The sequence below is a fragment of the Ciconia boyciana genome, chromosome 15 (assembly GCF_034638445.1).
Source record: "Ciconia boyciana chromosome 15, ASM3463844v1, whole genome shotgun sequence".
Taxonomy (NCBI): Eukaryota; Metazoa; Chordata; class Aves; order Ciconiiformes; family Ciconiidae; genus Ciconia; species Ciconia boyciana.
Window position 1 is genome coordinate 2530806 of NC_132948.1, and position 22739 is coordinate 2553544.

Consider the following 22739-nt stretch of genomic DNA (forward strand, 5'->3'; position numbering starts at 1 on the left):
TCCTCTTTCTGCACACTCCTTCCCTCCAAATGGGTGGCATAGGAACAAAAAGGTATTTAATGAATTACGATGGAGAGCTAAGCAGTGAGAGACTTTGAAGAAAAGGTTGACTCCTCATTAGATGCGGAGGGGAAGTGGAAGCCACAGATAAGACCGGGGAAAATAATCTTAGATTGTGAAAGATGAGATCTGTGCTGTTGTCTGAACTTGTGTAAATGTTGGATGGCCAATGTGAATGGAAGGGCTTGGATTTTTTCCATTTCATATGCAATTCAAGTAAGTTTGAAAAGGGGAAGAACACTTTCCATCCCATTGTAAGTAGATGAGTTACTCATCATTGAACTAGTAGACTTGGATAAAAGTGCCACAAGGCCTTAGACACGTAGGGCAGTTTTGCAGCTTTTTTTCCTGTTTGAGCTGGCAAAATAAATCCTCAGAAGTTGAGGAGGAGTGACTCGGTTTCCTAGCAGGTTGGGGAGCATCGCAGTAGTAGAGTGGGTTAGCGCAAGAATTCTCCTTACAAAAGTGCTGCCTCCACCTTTGGGTGGATCTTTGGTGTCTTGGTGACTGTGATGGCAGGAAATGGGTATACGTTGATCCCTATGTCATGTGAATGGTCTCATTCATACGTAGTTTATTGCTTGGCAGGCCTGAGTAGGCAGAAATGCCCATTCATCCCCCCGTTGCTGTGTGTCTTTCAACTTAATTAAATCCACTTTCAGAAAAGCTAAACTGTTTGGGAAAAAGATTAAACAAGACAGTTTGACTAATTGAAAATGAGAGAAATCCTGGATTCTCTTCATTCTAAAAGATGTAAATTGACTGTGAACACTGGGTGTGCTTTACACTGTATTATACTTTCCTCTAAGCTAAATTATTCTTTCCCTCTCTGTGTATATCTACAGATAAAGTAGATTAATTTATCATATCTTAACTACTATTTTAAAAAGGCAAAGGCAAATTTTGTTACTGTTTATTCCTAGAGTCCTTGGAGAGCAAAACTTTAGAAATGTGTGTAGGTAATAATTTTTAAGGGCAATCTGCAACCTTGATTTTTCAGAAATTAAGTACTTGCAATTGCCATGCTTCTGTCATGTATGCAATAAATGTAATTGGTTAGTAAAAAAGTAGCTGGAATAAAAGGAAAAGGAGGAGAGAGCCACACAGGCATTGCTGGGATGGTTAGTCACTGCATGATATTTAATGTGAGAGTTCAGAAACAACTAAGATGTTTTCAACCATGGTGAAAAGGTAAATTACAGAAGTGCTGTAATACTGTAATATTTGTTGCTGAGGAGGTCCCGCTGTGCAGGTAACAGTCCAGTAAAATTAAAGTGTAAAATTAAATAGGTAATTTGTAATCTTCTAGATAGTTCTTATGTAGAGAAACATTCAACAGTACTAAATTAAAATACAAATTTCTGTGTCTTTTTTCTGTTTGTGATTTGCACAACAGTTGCGTATTCTTAAATATGCTTTCTTAGATGAGTTCTTATTCTTCTCCTGCTTACAAGCCCTTTCATGTTGTTTCTGCAGTGAGGATGTAACAATTTATGACATCACATTAATATCCATGGCAACAGACTGTAAAGTGAACAACATATTACATTTGCATTGCAGAATCAGCAGTGAGGGAGATGGCTCCTGTTGAAACATGGATATGTGAAATAACTCCAGCAGGGAATACAGGAGATGCCTGTGAAGGGGCATTTTTTTGTAGATGTGTTTTCTCAAATTTTATAAAACTGATCTTTAAAAGGAGTTCCAAGTACAAAAGAGTCAGAAGTTGCATCACTTTTTTGGTCGATTAGAAAATCCTCATTTCTTCCCGGGCAGTTCCTCTTGGTGCTTGCTTATCACCAGGGGAATGGTTCTCAGTTGTGTCTTCTGTTTGCAGTAGCTCTCGTAGAAGAGATCTTTACAGAACAGGACTGGCTTTAAGTTAATAATTGCTATATATATTCAGCCTTAATGATGATGAGAAAAGGTGCATATTTGATGGTCTCAGGTAGTCTGTAAGATCTTGATGCTTAGTCTGTTACTGTGCACAATTCCAAGGATTCACGTATTTCTAGAATGGCTCTCCGATCTTCAGTAATTTGGTTTCTTTCCATCCCCCATGCTGTATGCCGTGTTGTGTCACCTTTTTTTTTCCTGTAATACCTTCTGTTTATAAATAAGAACAAATAAATATGTTCTTATAAATAAGATGCTGATTAAGAAACTGTTTTTCTCTCCCCATCTGAACGAGCATCTGTAGTATTCCCTGCTTGAAAAGGCAGACTGGAATAGATGGGGATAGGGAGGGAGAGGGGTTGTTTTCCAATAGGGAGTTTTTAGCGCTTGTGGTTTGGAGCAGTCCTGTGTTTGTCCCTCTTGCTTTGGCTGGCCAGCCTTACCCACAGCCGTGTGTTGTGCTTGTCTGATTGCCGTTTTGATGTTTCTGTGAAGGGGGAGGAAGAATCTGAGCACCTCTACATTGATTAATTTTATAGTTGGAAGTTTCCTGTGTTGAAAGGTGCTGCCAACATAGCAATTGTAATAACAGGTAGTGTTAGTGAAGCTCAGCATTATAAAAAAGCACCGTCAGTGTAGCACAGGCCGTAATCATTGCAGCAGCCTGGTTAAGTGTGAACTTAGAAATTTTGAAACTTTCCAGGAAAGACTAAATGTGTGAGACAATATTATTTAAAAATCAAAGATGCCTGAAAATATGTGTCTGTTCAACCAATGGAAGTAATGGACGTATGGATTTTCAAAGATCTTATGTAGCCTTTCCCAAGGGTTCATTATACAGGTTTGGTACTGGGCACTTTGACTAGATTATTTTTCAAGGAAGTTATTCTGCTTTTAAAGCTGTTTCATGTGGAGGATTTTATTTTAAAAGTAGCAATTAAACTGTTCCTACTGAAAATCTGCCCTCTTCTAATATGTTTGTGATTGAACGTGGTCATTTTTTTCAGAAGTTTTATTTTTAGCATGTATGATTTCGTATCCTTTGCTTAATCTGAAAAACAGATCTTACGTGAAGAGGCCAGGAACTGGTTACACGCAGCTCCCTCTGCTGGCTCTCTGTCAGAAAATGACAAAAATATATTTAAAAACCTGCTTGACATTCTGCTGCGTAAATATCGGACCACTTCGTTGGTAGAACTCAATACATGGCAGTGTTGCCCAAAAGCTGTTACTTCACTTTTACTTCAGTTTAAATAGTGGCAAACTACAGTAAGCATTTGCTCACAGAAGAGCACGAAGCGTGTTGGCATGCTTCTTGGGGAGCACGAAAATCCAGTAAAGAACGAAATGAAAAAATGTGCTTGTCTTGTCTCTGAAGTCTTTTCTAGCCTTTTATTCTGTGCCTGTGGTTTTGAAAGTCTGCCGTTCTCTCAAAAAAGACATGTATGTGAGGGAAATGGTTTGCACTGTCACATTTTTAAAAAGAGGCTTCATTTCAACCGCTTTTGCTGTTCTTAATACCTAAACTAAAGATGCATTTTTCAATTAAAAAAAAAAAAAGTAGCAAAACTGAGAGCCTGGAAACTTAACCTTTTCTTTTGAAAATACAGTACTTCATTTACAAGTCTGACCATAAACATTTTTGCAGTGATGTTAGGTTATTGCTGAAGCCTGACCCTCTGCTTCTAAACTATGTATAAACGTTATAAGCTGAAATGTATTGCTTAACTTTGCTACTCAAAAAATCTGCCAGCAATATTAAATTTGGGTTTGTGTATTGCTAATGACTACTTTCTATTTGTATATTTGGTGATTGATGGGTGGGGTTTGGGTTTTTTGAAATTGCTTCAACTTTTGCTTCAGCAAGTTTTTAAGTAAACAAATTGCAAAGTCAATTGTGTAGTTCACTCTGGTGTAAAATATTATAATGAATTCCAGTAGGGAGGTAGGAAAACAAGTAGTAAAATAAGCTTTAAAACATTATTTTCAAGTGATATTTGAACTAGAAGCAAATATGTTTGCTCAACTCTTTTTCTAGCTTTCAAAAAGTGATATGAAGAGAGCTTATCTAACATGTTCCACATATAATGGCATTAGTGTTGTAGTTCACACTTATAACCTTTAGCTGGTATGAGTTTGTGGTACATGATGTATGTTTAAAATGGGAGGCTGCTATACAAATATTTTCCAATATTCCTTAGTCAAATCAAAATCTTATTTGCTCACAATACAGTGTTACAAATAAGTTACGGAAAAGAAGACTTTCTAATGAAAATTGTTATTTCTAATAACCATTAGGTTGACAAAAATAAAAGAAGAAAATAGTAGTCTGGAGGCTGGAAGTAATGACGTGGTACCAAGAGGAAGTGTGAACTGAGGAAAAATGAGTACAAGTCTTAATTTTTAAGCAGAAGATTAAACTCAAATTTTAGCTAATAGAAAACCAAATATTTACTTGGTTAAATAAGCATACAACTGAGATGGAAATATTATAGTTTTTTTGTTCCACAGCATGCAGCCTAGCTGGGTGGAAGGAAGACAGCCATGGTCATGCAGAGATTGGGCAACATCACACCCTTGAATTCTCTATAAATGCATCTTTGATGGGTCGGAGATCTTGTCTGTCTTACATTTATAATCTTAACATATCAGCTAGAAACTGTGGCAGCCTGCAAGCATATTGTAAAGCAGCAAATAATAATAAAAAGAAGATGGCTTTATTAAAGATGATTATATTTTTTCCTGTCTGTAAATGTGCTCGTTGTGTAACGCGAATGCATTAGCCTCCACGAAATGTAAGAAATGAAAGGCAGCAAGAAGCGGTTCCATTGTTATCACTCCAGGCATGTCTAATGAATCGTGTTTCCATGTTCTCTTGGTCACGCTGCAGAGTGCCCTCAGCCAGGGCTAAGCCTCCTGTAAAATGCTCTTTAGGATGATTGTAGCAAGCGCAGAAATGCCGGCTGTGGGGGGGGGCACGCAGGGCCCGCTGCTGAGCGCCCTGCTTTCCCCTCCCGCTGCAGGGATTACTCACCAGGGCTGGCGCAGGAGTGACGGCCAACTGTTGGAGTGGCGAGTGGAAGGCTTTTCAGGGACTTGGCTCGTCAGAATTGCAGTTTAAAATGGAATCGTCTGTCTTGAGCTGTGCGATTGTTTTTAAGGCAAACCTGCGTTCAAGAAGAGGGAAGAAAGCGTCCTGGTACCACTTTCCAAAACGATCCGTCTGTATTTCAAGAATGACGTCTTGCATACTTTATAAATGAGAAAAGACTTTTGGTTCCTTTTGCTTTCCAAGTATGGATTAATACGAACTGTATTTTTCCTAAGAACAAGCCTTGTGTTACTCTGGTGATGGCTGAACTTGCTCGAATTTCTCTTTAGAGACTTGCTGCCCTCGTACGTTCTGTTACCTCCAAGAGAGCTCCGCGACTATAGGGGATGGGGAAATAGGCTCAACGTGCTATTGATGAAAAACAACATTTATCTTTAGAGAAGAAAAATAAAAGCCCACATTCTCATTGCATTATCAGTACAGAGAGGAAGATCTTACTGATGTAGATATAATTCAGTAGTTTTAGTTTCTTTGAACCTAGAAAGATCAAAAGGCAGAAGTGGGGGGGTTGCAGCTGCTGTGTGGAATGAGGGTTGCCCTGGCTGCAAGTCCTAGGTGGTCAGTGAAAATGGGAGGAAACGAAGAAAACTTGGAGATTTGGAAGGGGAAAGAAGAGAGCAGATCAAGTTTGGAGAGTAGAGATTGTTTCCCGGGATTAGGAAAGCATAGTAATACTTTTAAAAATCTTTTTTTCCTTCAAATTTTTTGGGTTACTTTTATGTTCTTCTGAGAAACTACTTTTTTAATGCCCTTATACCACAGAGTTGAGGAGGGAAACGAGATGTAACGGAAAGTGAAGAGTGCAGAACTGTGGGAGGAAATGCTAGAAACTCCCAGGAGTAAACTTAAAGTGCTTCTTTCTTAGTGGCATCCTTAGCCCTGAACGCCTTAGAGGAAGATGGTGAGAATCTCTCCAAACTTTTAGTCCATTTTCGCTATGGTCAGGTTAATGCTTTTCATCTAGAGGAAATACCTCTGCAAAGAAATATAAAGTAGCTTGAAAATAAAACTGCTTAACACAAATATACGGTGGGACAAATGAAATAGTGTAAATCGGGGATTTGGGGGGAACTTTCTGGCACGTTGAGAGCAGGTTTCACATGGCAAACAACTTCCTGCTTTACTTTAGGAAGCAGTGTAAACCGCATAAAAATCGTGCCCTATTTGTGTTCCTTCTGCTCTTTTTTTGGGACAGAGCTGGTGATTGTAAAAGGCATTCAAAGCAAAAACCACACAGCAAACTTAGCTATTTCATTTGGAATCTCTTACATCCCTGAAGAAAGCTGCTCAGCTCTCTGGCATAGCTAGTTATGCATTCCTACATAGAAAGCAGATTTGAGCTATAATTACACAGAAATGTTTATACTGATTTCATAGATAATAATTTTGGTTTTGGGGAAGTTAGATATTACCCCTGGATTTTTGGAATATTTTGAAGTGAACTTCTAAAGAACCAGACGTGATTACATACTTTGTGTGGCCAATTTGTTCCTAGTGCCCTTTGAAATGTTGCATAGTTAACCATGATACTGAGAAAAAGTCGCTGTAAAGATCTGCATTGTGGTGTGTTATAATGGAAAGGCAAAAGAGCTTGTGCAGGAGTGGAGGACTGTGAGAGCATGGGCCAGGAAGAGGGAAGGAATGTAACATTTAATGTATATTTTATAAAAACAATTTTGTACCTACTGGGAGTGAGGAAGCAATAAAAGTAATACTTTAAGTAGTGCTAACATAATCTAAGTGCAGATAGTTACCTACCATCTGTTTTTCAATAAATAGCTATTATGCTAATTTCTATTTCAATGTGCAACAATTAAAGCGTCGTGGTATTCCTGTGATATTCAACAGCTGTTGCCTTTGAAGGTTTTATTTATCTTTCTGAAGTGCAACAATTTTAGTTTCATGGTCAACTCTGCTTGAAAGTGTGAGTTTTTATATAGAAAATTGTGGCCCATTGAAATGCAAAATTGGGTCGTGTCTGAACAGCAATCTTCAGCGATAGTCTTCATTAATATTCTGATTTCCCTGGAAGTGTGGTGCAGAACTCGTGCTGTTATGGATACCTTGGTAGGACACTGATTGCAAATGCTTGTGTGCATGTGCAGCGCACATTCTCAGCACTTCATGTAAGCTCTGTTTGCAAATAGATTAACACAAATGGATTGTTCTGGTGAGCATTTCTTCTGTATTGGCTCTTTTTTGGCTGATGAGTTGACTTGGGAGACAGAGAGCCAAGATGAATTCTCAGTACTGTAAGAGTAAGGAGTACAATTTCCCTACAATCATAACCAGTGCAAGGAAATTAGATCTCTAAGTGGGTTGAATCTGATTCAGTAATAAGTCAATTTAATCACTAATGACTTCAAACGCAGATTTTACAAGGTGATCAATGGCAGTATAACAATGATCGATCAATAGCATTGTGTTTAATTGGATTTTTATGGGTATAATATAGTTTTTCAGAATTAATGTACCATTGCGTTGCTTTGTTACTCTCTTAACTCAATTTTTTAGAAGAAATGATGCTTCAAAATGCTAGTTGGCCTTTGAAATATTGTTTTAAGGGCACATTAATAAAAATTAAACTGAAAAATTAAATGCTTGCTTTTAGTGATTGAATTTCTGATTTTGTTCAAGTTATTTGGCCGTGTGTTTTTAAAAACTGTATCTACACAGGGAGAAAACCCACATTCTTCATATTTCATGGTAATGAGGAAACAAAATATCAAAGAGTAAGAAGGAACATGTACTGCTCTGAATACGCATCCTGAGTAGCTGAGCAACTCCCCTTCCTCAGCAGTTTGACATACTAATCTTCCCGCGAAGTAATCTCCTCGTCCCATGTGTCTTGCTTTAATCTATCAGCATTTCTGCAGTGTGCAGCAAGAAATTGATTTTCAGTAATTTTAATGGCTGAATAACTGGTCCTGTCCCAGAGTGTTTTTTCGTATTTGCAGTGGCCAATGTGGTAACTGAAGTCAGTGTTCTGGATAATAGGTTTCATTAGTTTTGATGCCTGAGGTAAAAAAGCAGTAGGTGGGAATAAAGACTGTTTTTGATGTCTAGACGTTCATTTCAGCTGTTGCTGCAATATGATACATTAAAAGGAAATATGTAACATAGCTCTGAGGAAATATGTATTCTTTGAAACTAATTCTACTTTTAAACTGCATAAGGCAGTGTGACCTGAATTATTAAAATGTGGGTGGCTGAATTTCTTAAAGGTATAACTATCTCTGCAATGCCGACACAGTCTCAACTTGCTTTCTCTCCTTCCTTCCTATATTTCTTTTAAGTAAAATATGTCAGTTTGGTCACTGAAGCAGAACAGAGATCTTATTATCTTTCCAGTAACTCTGCTGGGAGACCTAAAATTATTGAAGTATTTGCTTTGATATTTTGCTGTGACTTCTCTCCTTGAAATTTTTATAATGGTTCTTTTTTTTGAGAACATGGCTGGCTTCATAAAAATCATTGGACACTTTGAAGACCTTAATATCTCTGACTTGAAAATAAAAAAAGACCCCAAGCCAACTAAGCTGCTCATTAATGTGTGTTTAAATTATAAATCTCCAGTGTAAGTCTAAATTATTGTAGTTGCCTTTAATTCTTTTAACATCCAATCTGCAAGGATAAACTTAAAAATCAGCACAAATGTTGTGTTCATTTTTTGAACCTATGAAAACAAAATTATAAAAAACACTTAAAAACTTTATATGTGAAGGCTATCGACTAATTCCCATTCTGTATGGAGACTAGCAGTGAGATTTAGCACCTCAGTCATAATCTGTTACGATACACGTCAAATATACCTTTTTTTCTTTTTGGATTTTCTGCTAATAATATCTTGGCAATGAGAAAATAAGTATTTTCTCTGTGGAAGATTTGTTTGCAATTGAAAAACACTGCATTGTATTATTTTCCAGGTGTTATAACCAAAAGGTTTTTTACCTTATTCCTGTACACACTTGTATGTTGGATAACGGTAATAGGCATATTAGCTGTAACAGTAACTTTTATTTTTACTACACAGTGCCCTGTCAGCTTACACAGAATTATTTTTTGCCATTGTATGGTGTTTTATTAACTTTCCATGAAAATTTTAGTGACTATTTATATTTTCACTTTCTTAAATCTTAGAGATTGAAACAATGATGCCTCCTCAGTAAATGAAGAGAATATTTTTGTACAAAACTGGCTATGTCAAGTCTTTTTTTTTTTTCTCCTTCTCCCCCCCCCCCTTTTGAAAGGTACTAAAAATTTCACACTTTTTTTTTGATCCATATGCTTCTTTACTGCTCTCTATCTCCACTGGATTTAAAGAGCATATACCAAGAATGATATAGTAAGGGCAGTTAGACTATTTCAACTAAGCAGTTTATAGAATTACAGTTAATGGCAGAGATGATGTGACCTTATCTTCTTGATCCTCCCTCCCCCCCCGAGAATCCAGATTTTTAGAGACGGAATATTAATAGTCTTAGTTGTTTATTTTGAGAGGTGATTTCATTTAAAAAAAAAACAAACAAAAAACCACACACACACATAGAAGTTGCTTATTTTGGTGAGAAGTGTAGTGGTAAAGTTATCTGTCTATTGCAGGACAAACAGTGAGAAGGGGACGAACTGCCTGTTTTACAAGAAAGTAAATGCTGCTCCCAGTTGTCATCCTTGACTACTCTGGAATGTACATGTGCTTAGATAATGCAGTTAGTGTATACAGATAAATACATATATACACAGAGAGAGATATAGATACCTATCTGTATAAATCTGTCACAGCAGAGGATCAGTAGGTCTGACAGATCACACAGGTGAGAAGGAGCTTGGACTCCTGGATGTCATCCAGTCTGACGTCCTACTCAAAATGGGATTGCCGCAAACAACAGCTCAGATTAGTGATGGCTTTGTCTACCTGGGTCCTGGGAAGTGGTGACCCACAGTCTTGTCCCATCTGCTCTGCTGCCTCTCCAAAACTCTTGTCTCCTCTCTGACTTGCACGGAGGAAAAAGCAGTTACCTGCTCTGTCGTACTCTTTCTCTTACTAAAATTCAGTCTTTACTCGATTCTTCCCCTAGAAGTTTTCTTTTTTGAAGATGGCTTTCACAGCTGTTGTATAGTGTCAAATTTGTTGCCTCTAAAGAGAAATATTTCAACTAGAGTAACAGAAAATACCTTCAGGACAGGATATAGGTGCTTGGCCTAAGTATGTTTCTGAACCTGTGCAGCACCTGCTTTCTGTTAGCTGTGTGCCTGAAAATGCTGTCAGGCAGCCCTGAAAGGCTGACGAGGGCTTGAGTTGAAAGCATTGAGTGTTAAAACCATTATAAATTGTGGTGTAGACAGACAGAGACCAACAATTATTTCCTAGTCAGTCTTCTCTCAGGAGTTTAAAATATTATTCCAAATCTAAAATCTGCTTACATTGTTACAGTGTGAGGGACTTTGCAATTTACAGGGATAGTCTAATCTCTAGTGTTTTGCCAAGTTTTGTCACTGGTCACCATTTGCATCTTGAAGGTGTAACTTGCTCCAGTTATTTAAGCTCTTTTATTTTGGAGACTGGATCAGGAAGCCAAAGAGCAGAGAGGAAGTGAAATGCTGCAGTTCTAATTTTTTTTTCTCCTCATTTTTACTGCAACAGGCATATGTACATACTGTCAGTTGTGAGATGAACATTTTAAGTAGGATAAAGAAGTATTAGAGGTAATTACAGTAAGTATAGTGCATTAATATATCTGGGAATCAAAGGCGTTATTTATTATAGGAAAATGGTTATGAAGATGTCTTATGATATGTTTAGAGTTAAATTTAATAGAGAAATAATTTCGTTTCCATTTCATATATAATTTATGTGAATGCTGAGTAATAAAAAAAGCCACTTTGGAAAATTAGAATATTGAGGGATGATACCACTTCAGACTTTCCCCTTTTCCCTGTCCCACTCAATTGCTGCTCCTCAGCCAGCCCAATCTCATTGGTAGAATTGACCCTAGGGACTTACCTCCACCGCGAGGTTAACTTTGCTTTTTCCTGCTCTTCCTGGGCTTTGGGGCACATTCCCTCGCATAGCCGTTCCTTCTCCTGAGTGCAGGATAACCATGAATACAGCTGTGTTACTGTGTGGAGGGGCAGAGGGAGAGTGCTGCCAATTTCCATTCCCTCGTTTTCAGTCCCTTCTGCTGGGCTATGTAGGCCTTTCATGGCACGCCAGTCCTGGGGACAGGGGTCTCAGTTTGTGGAAGACTCATAGGATGGTATAGCCCAAAGAGGAGCTGTGCCAGTCACAGCTAAGCAGGGCAAAAGAATACAGGTAATGTCCAGTACCTAAAGAATTTGGTATTAAAATTATTCCAACTCTACAGAATATTACCTTATAAACAGGGTAAAGCAGTATGATCTGATCTTATGTCTTCTGGAGTCAGTGGCAAAATTATACTTGCAGAAAACAGTTTTGAGAGATGATATAAGCTGTTCTTTAAATGGGTCCCATTAGTTTGTTGTGCATACTTGGGAGTAGATAGTGAGTTACAATTGAGGATATCAGAACTGGCTGTGAGAAGTTTCCTGTAAAATCATGGAACAGATTCTTGTCTCCCATTTTGCATGAAGTTCTTAATGCAGGGACGATACTGGCTCCTGGCACGGGTGCTCTGATAGGGTTAGGGTGAAACTCAAGAAGAGCTCAGTGCCGTGTAATAGTGAATTTCTTTTGACTTTTAAAGATTCTGTCAACTTTATGACACTGTCTAAATTTGAATTTTTATTCAAATATGGAGTTTTCATAGAGGTGAACTCAGGTGTGATCTCTCTCGTACTGTAATATAGAACTGTTTAAGTTTTTGAGAATCGTGTAGTTTTTAAGTGCAAGACTGTACCCGTCTTGCAGTTTCTTAGGCTTCAGTAGTTCTGAACTATATAGAATTTATACATCAGTAGTTCTGAAAATGCATGGAGATCCTGAAGTTTAAGAATACTGTTTTAAACATGAAATCTGAGACCATGTGAAGTTCTGTCTAGTAAACAGCTATGGCGCATTGCATACTCCGTGTCTGTAAGGTTTTGCAAGCTTTAAAGGGGCCTCTAATGGTTTTACAGGGAAAGAGATTTGTCTCATGCTTGTGCCCAAAAGCCCAAGTGCTTTTTCATTCTTCTGAGGAAGTAACTGTGCTATTCGATAAGGTGATTTAGGTACTAAAACCCTGGCTTTTTCATTCTGTTAAAGGAGAGAGGCTCTGTTACCAATATTAGCATATCACAACATTACACATTCAAAAAATGTGCCGCCTCTTGTTTGAGGTTATATGACTTACGGTTACTGGGAGAAGCAGCAGAATAACGAACAATGCTGGGTTTTGAGGCTTTGAAGCTGTAGTTGAAGACTGCTGGCAATATTAGTATTTTTCATACAGCAGAAACTCCTTAGAAGCTTTACTTGAAACATGATTGTAGAGTAAACTATAATAAAAATAGTAAACTTAGATAATAATCTCTGCATGACAGACATGCTGTTGGAAGGTTTCATCCTTTAAATTGGCCGAGGAGGGGTGTTAAGTATTCAGTTCTTAACATGCTGTAGAATTTTATGTTTGCATTTCTAAAGATCTGCAGAGTATTCCTGTAAAATTGAAATGACAGAACTCAGACAATTAACAAATTCTTACTCCTTGACAAAGTTATTTAATCATCTGTTTTTACTCTGCAGCTCAGATTGCATCTTCTGGCTGAATAAGATTTAGAATCTGGTACAGGCATACCAAAAATAGTTTTACTCTTGGTAGTTTTAGCGTCCAAAAGCAATGGAGTAAGGACAGCAGATATTTTTGAGGTTTGTATATCCTTCAGGTACTCATTCAGGTGACTAGTTCATGCTGCACTCCACTGTGAGAGATTAATAGATTATTTTTTTTTTAACTCTCTAAAATCTCAGCAATTTGGTACCGAGTTTACAGTTTCTATTTTGGAATAAAAAACTACTGTGTATTTCATATATGTGCAGTGTAATGCTTAAACTGCAATAGTTTAAGTCGGTACAATGGAAGAATTTGACTTGAGTGTGACAGTGAGAGGTTCAGGGTAGTTGTTTAATGTTGTTTGTTATGCAAATAGATTTCACACCTTTAATGATTCACTTAGTTTCTTGATTGTCTGCGTCTGCGGTTAAGTTCTAAAGGATCTCTCAGCAGTCACGGCAAAGAACGATCATGAATTCCTCACCCCCCTGCTTTACTATTGAATGCTACGAACAAACATGTTTTGGTTTTATGCTTTTGTGGTTTTTTTTAATTCAAAGTTGGTGTCTTCAGCAAGTAAAGATTAAAGCTACTTTGGCAATATAGATGATAGTTGAAACAATTTCATGAAACATGCTCCTGTTGAAAATTAAAGCTGTTGGAGTTATTTTCGTATAAATGTTTGTATTTCCGTATTCTGAGCATGTTGACATTTTATGTTTTTGTAGTGGTGGAAGAAGGATTGTGGGAGAATGGACTTTCCTATGAGTGTAGGACCCTGCTCTTCAAAGCAATTCATAATCTTCTGGAAAGGTAAGAAAAACTCTGATGCACTCAAATATTTCATTTTGATATTTAAAATAATGCAGGATACCTACAGACCATTTATACTATTACTGATCTTAAACCACATTTTTTTAGAGGTAGAACTTTAGTGCAAGAGACGCAGGATAGAGATGGATGTCTTAAGTCGTTGGCTCTGGTAATGTATCATTAAATGCTGTGCAGACTAAATGCTCATACAAAGAATAATGTCAATATATATTTCTGCTTGCATTCTTGTTGGGGAGCTGTTTCAAAAGAAAAAAAAAAGTTTTCACCTTCTTGCGGTGCTTACAGAGAATAATTGTATCTGACCTCCAAAACCCCTTTGATGAGGTTAAACAGTACATATCTTAACAGATAACATTAAAATATCTTAACTCTGTTCTTCCAATCATCCTAGTTATGTACACATTACAATTTGACTAAATTTGTGCACAATATTCAGGGTGAAGTTTAACAGTTCCTGGCTCTGACAGGCCTAATGTATCCTAGCATTGTTTTCTTTTGTCTTGATGATATACATATATATACACACACATATATATGACTTGACTGCAAAGTTATTCTATGATTAGTTAATACGCTTATGGCTTTTTCTTCTTAATCCAGCTACCAACTCTTAAGCTTACTGAAGATTATCTTGTTATTAGGCCTTCACTGTATGGCATCGCATCTTGGACTACTTCATTTTATTCCTTCTCTGTTACTGCAGTTCTTCAGGTCATCGTCACCTTCCTGTATTATATTTCAGTTCTTTTTACGAATTTGGAGATCTCAGAATTAAGTGTCATTAGGCTATTCCCACTTTTTCTGAATCTATAATAATAACAACAAAAAAATATAATGCACCTCTCCTGTACCTTTGTGTTACAGTAATTTTGCAGAACGTAGCACTGAATATTTTTTTCTTTCAGAAAATAAGCTAATTGAAAATACTTTTATCTTGCCTCATTTAGTATCCTATTTGCTTTGATGTAGACTTACTAGTAATCAGGTTTGCATTATGTTCCGGAGGTTGTGTTTCCGTGAGTGTAGTAACGGTCCCCTTGACCGTTAGTTACCTGTCCACATCTGCTCGCAAGTGCAGTTTGAGGGGCTGCCTGTGTGCGTGTACAGAAGCGCCAGGACTAGGTGTTGCATCCCCTATTTTCTATCTCATCAGTCTCTTTAGGGGATTTTTACATAAGTAATAGACTACTTTGAGTGAATAAAAGTATAAAAATGAAAATCCCAGTCTAGAATGTTCACTATTGCTTTTGTAGCTTTGCAGTATAAAAGGGGAAAATAATTTTATATGTGTTTATTAATCTGTGGTATGCAGCCAACTGACTTTTAATTAAGACTCCTAGTGGATATTTTTATTCATTGGATCCTTTTAAGCTTGTGAAGTAATTTTTTTAATAAATTAAAAAAAACCCCAAAACTTAATGGAAATCAGTTGGCAGAGTTAGCAGAATTCTTCTGTCCAGCTGTGACTGAAAAGTCTTCAGAGCTCTTTCCTTCAGCGATAGTCTTTGAAATACAGTTGGTCGACACACCTCAGGTGCTCGCCGAAAGCCTCGTCTCCTGTCACCCTAAGCTGGTCTGACTCGCGCCGCGGCCTCAGCCTCTCGCCCTTGGAGATGAGAGTCCCGCCGCTCCCCTGCCGCGTGCCGACGGCAGCTCCGGGCCTTGCCCCGCAGCTGGCGACCTCTGTAACCTGCCCTGCTGGGGCTGCCGCGGAGGCACGCCTTCAGGAGCCGCCTTATTTAGAAGTCTTTTAAGGAAGTAGTTGTCAAGGTGACTTAGGATGGTGGTTTACCAAATATCTGTCCAATTAGCTACCTCATTTTTACAGTATTACAGCTGAGTTTATTTTACGTTATATGCTTTTTGGGCTTTTTTTGTTTGCCAGATCAAATCTTAAGTTAGCATCATAGTTATTTCATTTAAAATAATAGCAGTAAGTGTGTAGGCTTTATCAAAAAGAGAAATAACTCTTTAAAGACCCATTTTATCCTGTGTTTAGGAAAAGCTTGATTAATAAAAAAGAAGTCTTGGAATTTCTTTCTGATCTTATCAGAAAGTGATAGGGTTGTTGCCTGCGCTTGAAGTTTTGTGTGGGTTTGTTGGTTTATTTTGCAGCTAGCGAAGGACAGATTTTCTTCTCTCAGAAACCTCTTGTGTCCCACCAAGATGCAATTTCCTTAGCAGGGCAGTTCGGTCATTCTGACCAGCTCCAGCTGGGGGTAGTTCACCTCCCATCGGGAGCGCCAGCCTCTGGGAGGGGAGGCGGCCGCCATCTGCCCCGTGCTGCTCAGAACCGGTTCCAGCCGGCTGTGTCACAGCAAATCTCCCGCCAGGCAGAGGAGCCCACAGCAGCATGGCTCGGCCGTGGTCAAGGAAGAACGCGGCACTGCTGGAGAAGGGGCATGAAAAACTATTGTGGCAGGAAAACCTGGCGGCAGAAAGCAAATGGCAGCAAGAACCACCCTGGTGTAGGTGACCCCCAGCTCCTCCTCCACCCCTTCCTTCACCCAGGGGTTGGGAGGGACTGAGTGAAACTTGTAGTGCACGTATGGAAAGCTGTGACTAGGAAGAAGGGAGGAGAGGTGTTTAAGTTAACCCTGGGAAGGGCAAGAAAGGGTGTTTACGCAACTGTTTATGTTCTGGTTTTTGTTTCCTCAGCACCCAAATTAGTGATCAGAAGTTTATGTTAATTGGCAATTTAGAAAACGTTTGAAGATCTGAGGAAATAATACTCAGAATATTATGGTATTATTTAATAATCACTGGTGTGCCCTTGTCAGGTCATTTTTTTTTTCATAGAAAAATCAGAAATATGAGAGGTCAAGTGACAGCAAAATGCGCTAACAGCTGTACTGCTTAGGAAGAAAATATCACTCAGCCTTAACGAGAGAAATGAGCCAAGGAGTTCAGAGTATTTTATGTCCTTATCTCATATGATTAAATAACTGCTTTTAAGTGTATACTAATTTGGGATTTTATGACCAGCTGCTTTTTTTTTTTACACAAGTTCATTGTTAGAGCTTACTGGTAAAGACTAGGTACCACTGAGTGCTTATACAGCAAAAATAATGCTGTACTGTCATTAATTGTTTACTCGGCCGAATCTTTGAGATCCATGCTTCTGCAGTCGTGTTTCCCATTTCATAGGGGATTATACCTTAAATAACCTGTGATTTAGTTAAGCATGTGAGGGTTGGCTGATTTTTAAGGCCAAGTCTACTCATTAAGACTTCTTTCTAGGAAAGTAGCATTAGTTTGAGGCAGTTAAACCTGCCACTGAGACATGATGATGTGGCATTGAAGTGTGTGTGTGTGACGGGGGAGAGTTTATTATATTTTTTGCTAGTACAGATTACATCAGATCCCTAAAGAAAATAAACTTCACAGACTTCCTTTTGTTTGTATAAAGTACGCTGACACTGACAGACTTTCTCTGATAGCAAACATTTCCTAGGGAAACAGTTGCTGAAGCATACTTTTTTTCCCACCAGCACAAGAGCAGTGTCTTTAGATCTCTGCTGGTTTAGCTTTCATGTTCTGTTTAAGATACTGGTATATTCAACTGAGCTGATTCTTTTTGGTTTAATTGAGAACGTGCTGTTAGAATTTTCTTCGGCCTAGCTTTAACTTTGGAAAACCCTGCCAAGTTTATACAGAAGAATTAGGAGCATATTAGTATCTACGCTGTCTGTCGTCCATTTCCTATCTATGTCTTCTAGGTATGCTTTTGAAGTACAGATCACACAGTTTTTCTAAACCTTGCAGGATGTACTTTCCCAGAAGGTTTCGTGTGATTTCAATTTTTTTGTTTTGTTTTGGCTAATCTCTAGCAACTGCTATAGAAATAAACTATTGGAAAATTGAAGAATGGAGAACTATAGTTCTTCCATCTAAATAAAGAAATACTGATTGGACACGAAATGTATAGGGAAAGCTTGTATATTGCTTGTAATCATAAATAAACCACTTAGCAACATATGACCAGTTTTTCTGAATTTTTGAAACAAATATTTGCCTTACTGAGAAATATTCCTTCATAGCAAATTTCTGTGTGTGATCCCCTGGGCAATATGTTCAACTGCATGTTTAATGTATGAAGCATACTTAAATTGTGTTGGCATATTGCTAGTGTGATTCATCTGTACAGGTGGACTTAGAAGGGCATCAAGCACTCCTTAACTGGTTAATGTAAATTGGTTATCAATCGCTTTGCATCCTCACTGTTTGGTTTTTTTAAAGCCACAAAATATACAGTTTCTATAAAGAAATTGTGCACTTCTAGAGGGACCCCAGAAAATAGGTAACTTACTGCTCTAAATTTAGTGACGTGGGAGTATGTTTGTTGGAGTGAGGTTTTCTGAGGAAACAGTAATTATGGAAGTCTCAACACCTGAAATCACGCTGTGGCTCATGTGAAGGAAGAATGGTTCATTGTTAATATTTGGTTAATAACAGTTTCCTGTAATTCATATACTGTACTGTGCCATTTACATGCCACAAATAGAGGAATGTATATTCTTTATCATGAAGTCTGAGAGAAACACTGTCTAGAAAAGAATCAGTGCTATGAATTATCTTTGTTCAAGAAGAGGAGTTTGAAAAATGGGGTGATAGATCATTCGGCAAGAAGAGTAGCATGGAGCGGAAAAGATTCTGTCAGAGATGAGGGGAAAATGCATATGTGAAGATCAGCATCAGTGACAGCATCATGAGGTTGGACAGTGGTTCTCTGGCTAGTGTGGGAAAATAGAAAGTGGCAAAGTTACATGGAACCCAAAAGCTACAAAGTTGATTTTAATATGATGGAAATTCAGCTGTTTAATCCCTTAGATTTACTCTCTTCAAAGACTGCTTTTAATTACATTTTAAGATGTAACTAGTAATTGTTGCTGTAATTATTTTCTAGGTGCTTGATGGATAAAAACTTTGTAAGAATTGGAAAATGGTTCATAAGACCCTATGACAAGGATGAGAAGCCTGTTAATAAAAGGTAAGGTGATCTATATATCAAGTACTGTTCCTGTTAATGTTGTGTTTTACATGATGGTGATTTGATGCTGCATTTTGGTGGCAGTTTTTCTACTTCTTTTACTGTGTAACAAGTAAAAACACAGATACTGTTTGTTCATGTCAGTAATACATAGAAAGCAATTAAGTAATTTTTCAGGTCTTGTTACGAAAATTTGAGATAAGAAGGTGAGGTTGGTATTTATCCCTTAACTCCACAGAAGTATCACATTTTTTAATATCTTTTGAATAGCATCTGTTTGTTTCTGTCATTATACAACAGAATTCTAGGTAATTATAACAAATTATTTGAATTTCTGAACACTTAACCCCAGCCTGACATTTTAAGCAGTAAAATAAGTAGTATCTGGATTTACTTGTCTATTTTCTTTAAAGATGCCAGCCTTGATATACAGCTTTCACTGATTAGGCAGGCTGACAAATCAGACCTATATGTCTGATTAATGTGCTTCTCTTGCAGCAATATAACCATGGAAAAGGGCTAGCTGTCTCTACTTGCTCATTGCTATTTCCTCTCCTAGCTCTAAAGGTTACAATGTTCTCAGATCTTCTGGTACTTGCATTTATAGTCATCCGCTAAACAAGTTCTGTCAAAAATAATCTGAGTTAAGCTGAAACACAGATTTTCTAACGGGAATCATTTTGACAGAACTGGGTTAGGAAGTGACTAAACATGCAGTTATGCTGGAAGATTTGAAGGTAATGAGCAAATGGAGATGAAGTGGGGTGGCAACTTCATCCAGCGTAGCTACAGTCACAACAGCGTGTTTGATGGCAGCTGTAGGTGCAGGTGGAAATCATTCTGTGGATCATACATACCTTCTTCCTCTCATCTCTTTATCTCACTGTGTTGTCTTACAACAGAAATGTCTTGCCTCTGTTACACTGTAATACTACAAATGGTTGGCTTCATTCTGTAATAGACTTTATGTTAACCAGGTACTTTCAAACAACAGTTGTTTTTAAGATATAATGCAGTAATTAAACATGGATTTGTCTCCTTTCTAAAACCAGAAAGCATTAACTTAGCATGGGGAGATCTCTTTTTTTTTGCTATTTACTCTTTGTGGCTAAGTAGACTTACCCTGTGTATGTGTAACCTTTGATTTCACATCGATCTAATGGCAAGAAGCCATTGAAGGGTCCACGTTTTTCCATACCTTTCTCTGTCCTGGCTGTATGTAACCACCTTCCTCCCTTGTGTTTCCTCTGCTGCTTTTCTGATCGCGCCAAGATCTAGTTTAATTTTCTGGAAGATTAATTCCCTAAAGTGACAGAAGAAGTGCTGTCTTTTCCAGCTTCTGGAAAAGGGAGACAGCTCCTTTCAGCAAAAGCTATTTGTTTTATCAACTTTGCTGCAGCCTTAGTGCTCAGATTAAATGTATTTGTCAGTCTCATGTCTGTTCCTGGTGTGTATGAATTTAAGAACTGAAGCATCTGATACAGTAGACGGTGTCTATCAAACACAGCGGCAGCACTGGCATGGAAGGTATCGTTACTTTAGAATTCTGGGAGGTTAGTAGGCCATGTGTGTTATTTACATGTGTGTAACACTGAATCACTTGTACAGTGAGGTGATCTGTAGAGGATAATTACATTTGTAAATATATGTACAGTATGCACATAAATAACTGGTCTGGAACATGTTACAAAAAATGAATTCATGTTGAACTTAAATTGTATTTGATGTATTCCTCTATATAAAACTGACATTTTTATAGAGGATTTTAGGGTTGAAGGATAGACTCTTGATTTGAAGACTCTTGAATTGTTGTTGGTTTGTATGGGTGGCTGGTTTGTTTTTTTATAAAGCACTTGTCACTATAGATCCTATGGATATACACCATTTTAAAAGCATTTATTGAGCAATAACTATGGCCTAATTTGAGATAAGTTTTGTGTTGTTTCAGGTTGTTAATTTTTCTGCTATAAATATATCATTGGAGTTAACTAATCTTACTGAAAGGTGGTAGTAAAGGCTGTAAATGTTGGTACTAGAGTCAACTGTGGACAGTAGCAGCAAACAGCAGGAGGCTTTGGGGACCAATTTGTTTAGATATTTTTTATTTAATCTTTTAAGCTTTCTTTCTCAGTATAGTACAAAAAGCTGTCTTTACACAAATTAAGTGATTCCTGTTAATTCCATATAAATTCTTTGTGAAACTCTTGCTCTAAGTGGCCGCTTGACGTAGATAAAGCACTAAGGAGCGGTCGCAGGAATAAGAGGCCAACTGAGAGTGTTTAGGTATTTTAACACTGTGGGTAATGCCTTCATAACCAAAAAATTTGTTGGTTTTTTTTTTTTTTTTTAATAGTAGCTAAACCCATGTTAATATATAAAATACTAGAAATAAGCTGCAGTTATGTACATTGGTTAGGCTGAAGTCTGGGAACAGGTAATTCCTGCTGAAAATGCATGCACTATTCTCCTTGAATGGGGAAAGAGACAGATCGATCGATCGATTGATCGATATATACCCCCCTTGAATGGAGAAGAACTGAGCAGGTGTCATTCTGGCAAAGAAATACAAATGGTTCCAAAGTCTGCTTTTATATTTGTGGCAAAGTTAGTCATCTCAAATTTCCAACATCCTGAGTTACTAACTTCATTTCAGGGATATACTGACAAGTCTTGGACCTGGGTATAAATAAACAGGGAAGGAGTTAAAACTCATGCAGATGGCTTTCAAGGAGTAAATTCATTCAGGGCCTGTGATTTTTGTGAATGGCATTAAAGGAGAAGGGCGGGGAGGTCTGTGATTTTAGAATGAAGTCAGAGATGAAGTGGAGCATGGCAGTGGCCATGACCTAGTTAGTCCTGAGATGTGAAAAGGAGGTCTTAAGAACAATAGATGACCTTCCAAGGCAGTATTAGAAACAATCTGCAAGATGAGCTTTTCTGGTATTTTCGGGAGGAGTGAGGGAACAGCAGAGGGAGTTATGGACAGATCCGTGTATGGTTTTGTTTTGCTTACAGTGTGAACCAGATGCTTTTGACAGGAAATTTAGCACAGAACTTGTGGGTTTTCTTTCCTGAGTATCTTCAATATTATGTGTCACTTACGAAATAATTCTTCATGTTTTATTGTCTGTTCTACAGCAGTACGTGTCTAAAATATGTTTCCACACTACTGCTGGAAAATGGCAAACTTGCTTATTTATCTACACAACTTCCGAAAGGAAATCTTATGTTTAGAGTTTATAGAATTTGTCTGATACAAGGCATTGATAATGCTGTGTGGTGAAAATTCATCTGCACAGTCTATTCAGAATAGTGTTCCACATTTTGTACGGGGTTTTTTGGTTTTGGAAAGCACCTCCATAAAATGTTAAACATCTTACTGACAAAAAAATTTATGATCATCTTATGCAAGAATCTTTGTTAATTATTTTAGTGATTGTTTTCTTGGTGTGTAGGAAGAAATTGGGGGGAAAAAATGTTTGTTTTGAACTATATGAGCAACTTAACATAAGTTGTTAAGCTGTTTTTAATTTGCTTAAATGTAAAGAACATGTGAACAAAATTGTTGCTCTTTGTAGCTTAAATAACTGATGGGTCATCCCCTCTTCCAAAAGTCTCTTAGGTTTTTTTAACCTTAAGAAGAAAAAAATTCCATCAGTGAAATATTTTGAAGTAGAGTTTGTTTCTTTTTTTTGTTACTAGGTGAGAAGACTGAAAGATAGGATTGGTATCTAGATAGCCACGTTACCCTCTGTGCGCTTGAAACAGTGCGGATGGAAGAGTGGAATTACAGTTAGGCTGCAATGAAATACAGTTCTTTCATTTCAGTTTACAAACAGATTTCTGTTTGTTACTATCCCATAAGAGTTGATTATGATAACCTCATGTGATGCTGATAGAACATAGAAATTTCTGAGTTACGAGTGCATGGGCTGTATCTTAATAAATACAGTATCCTAAGCATTCACATGTCCACTCTCCCACCTTAGATCGAATGCATGAACTTTTACCACTGTAGCAGAGTTCAGTCAGTACATCCATACCCAGTTTTGCTCAAGAGGTGTGTTCATTTCTTTGTAAACATCAAAATCAGGCATTAATAGGTGCCATCAAA

At 37.7% G+C, this 22739-nt stretch overlaps 1 protein-coding gene across 2 annotated transcripts in view; it reads left to right on the top strand.

The window, feature by feature from the left end:
• Positions 1 to 22739, top strand: part of MED13L (mediator complex subunit 13L) — a 209956-nt gene that overhangs the window by 84533 nt on the left and 102684 nt on the right. For both annotated transcript variants that reach the window (XM_072879743.1, XM_072879742.1), the window contains exons 3-4: positions 13530 to 13614; positions 18542 to 18625. In XM_072879743.1, the coding sequence (XP_072735844.1) occupies positions 13530 to 13614; positions 18542 to 18625 (169 nt within the window). The remainder of the gene's footprint in view (positions 1 to 13529; positions 13615 to 18541; positions 18626 to 22739) is intronic.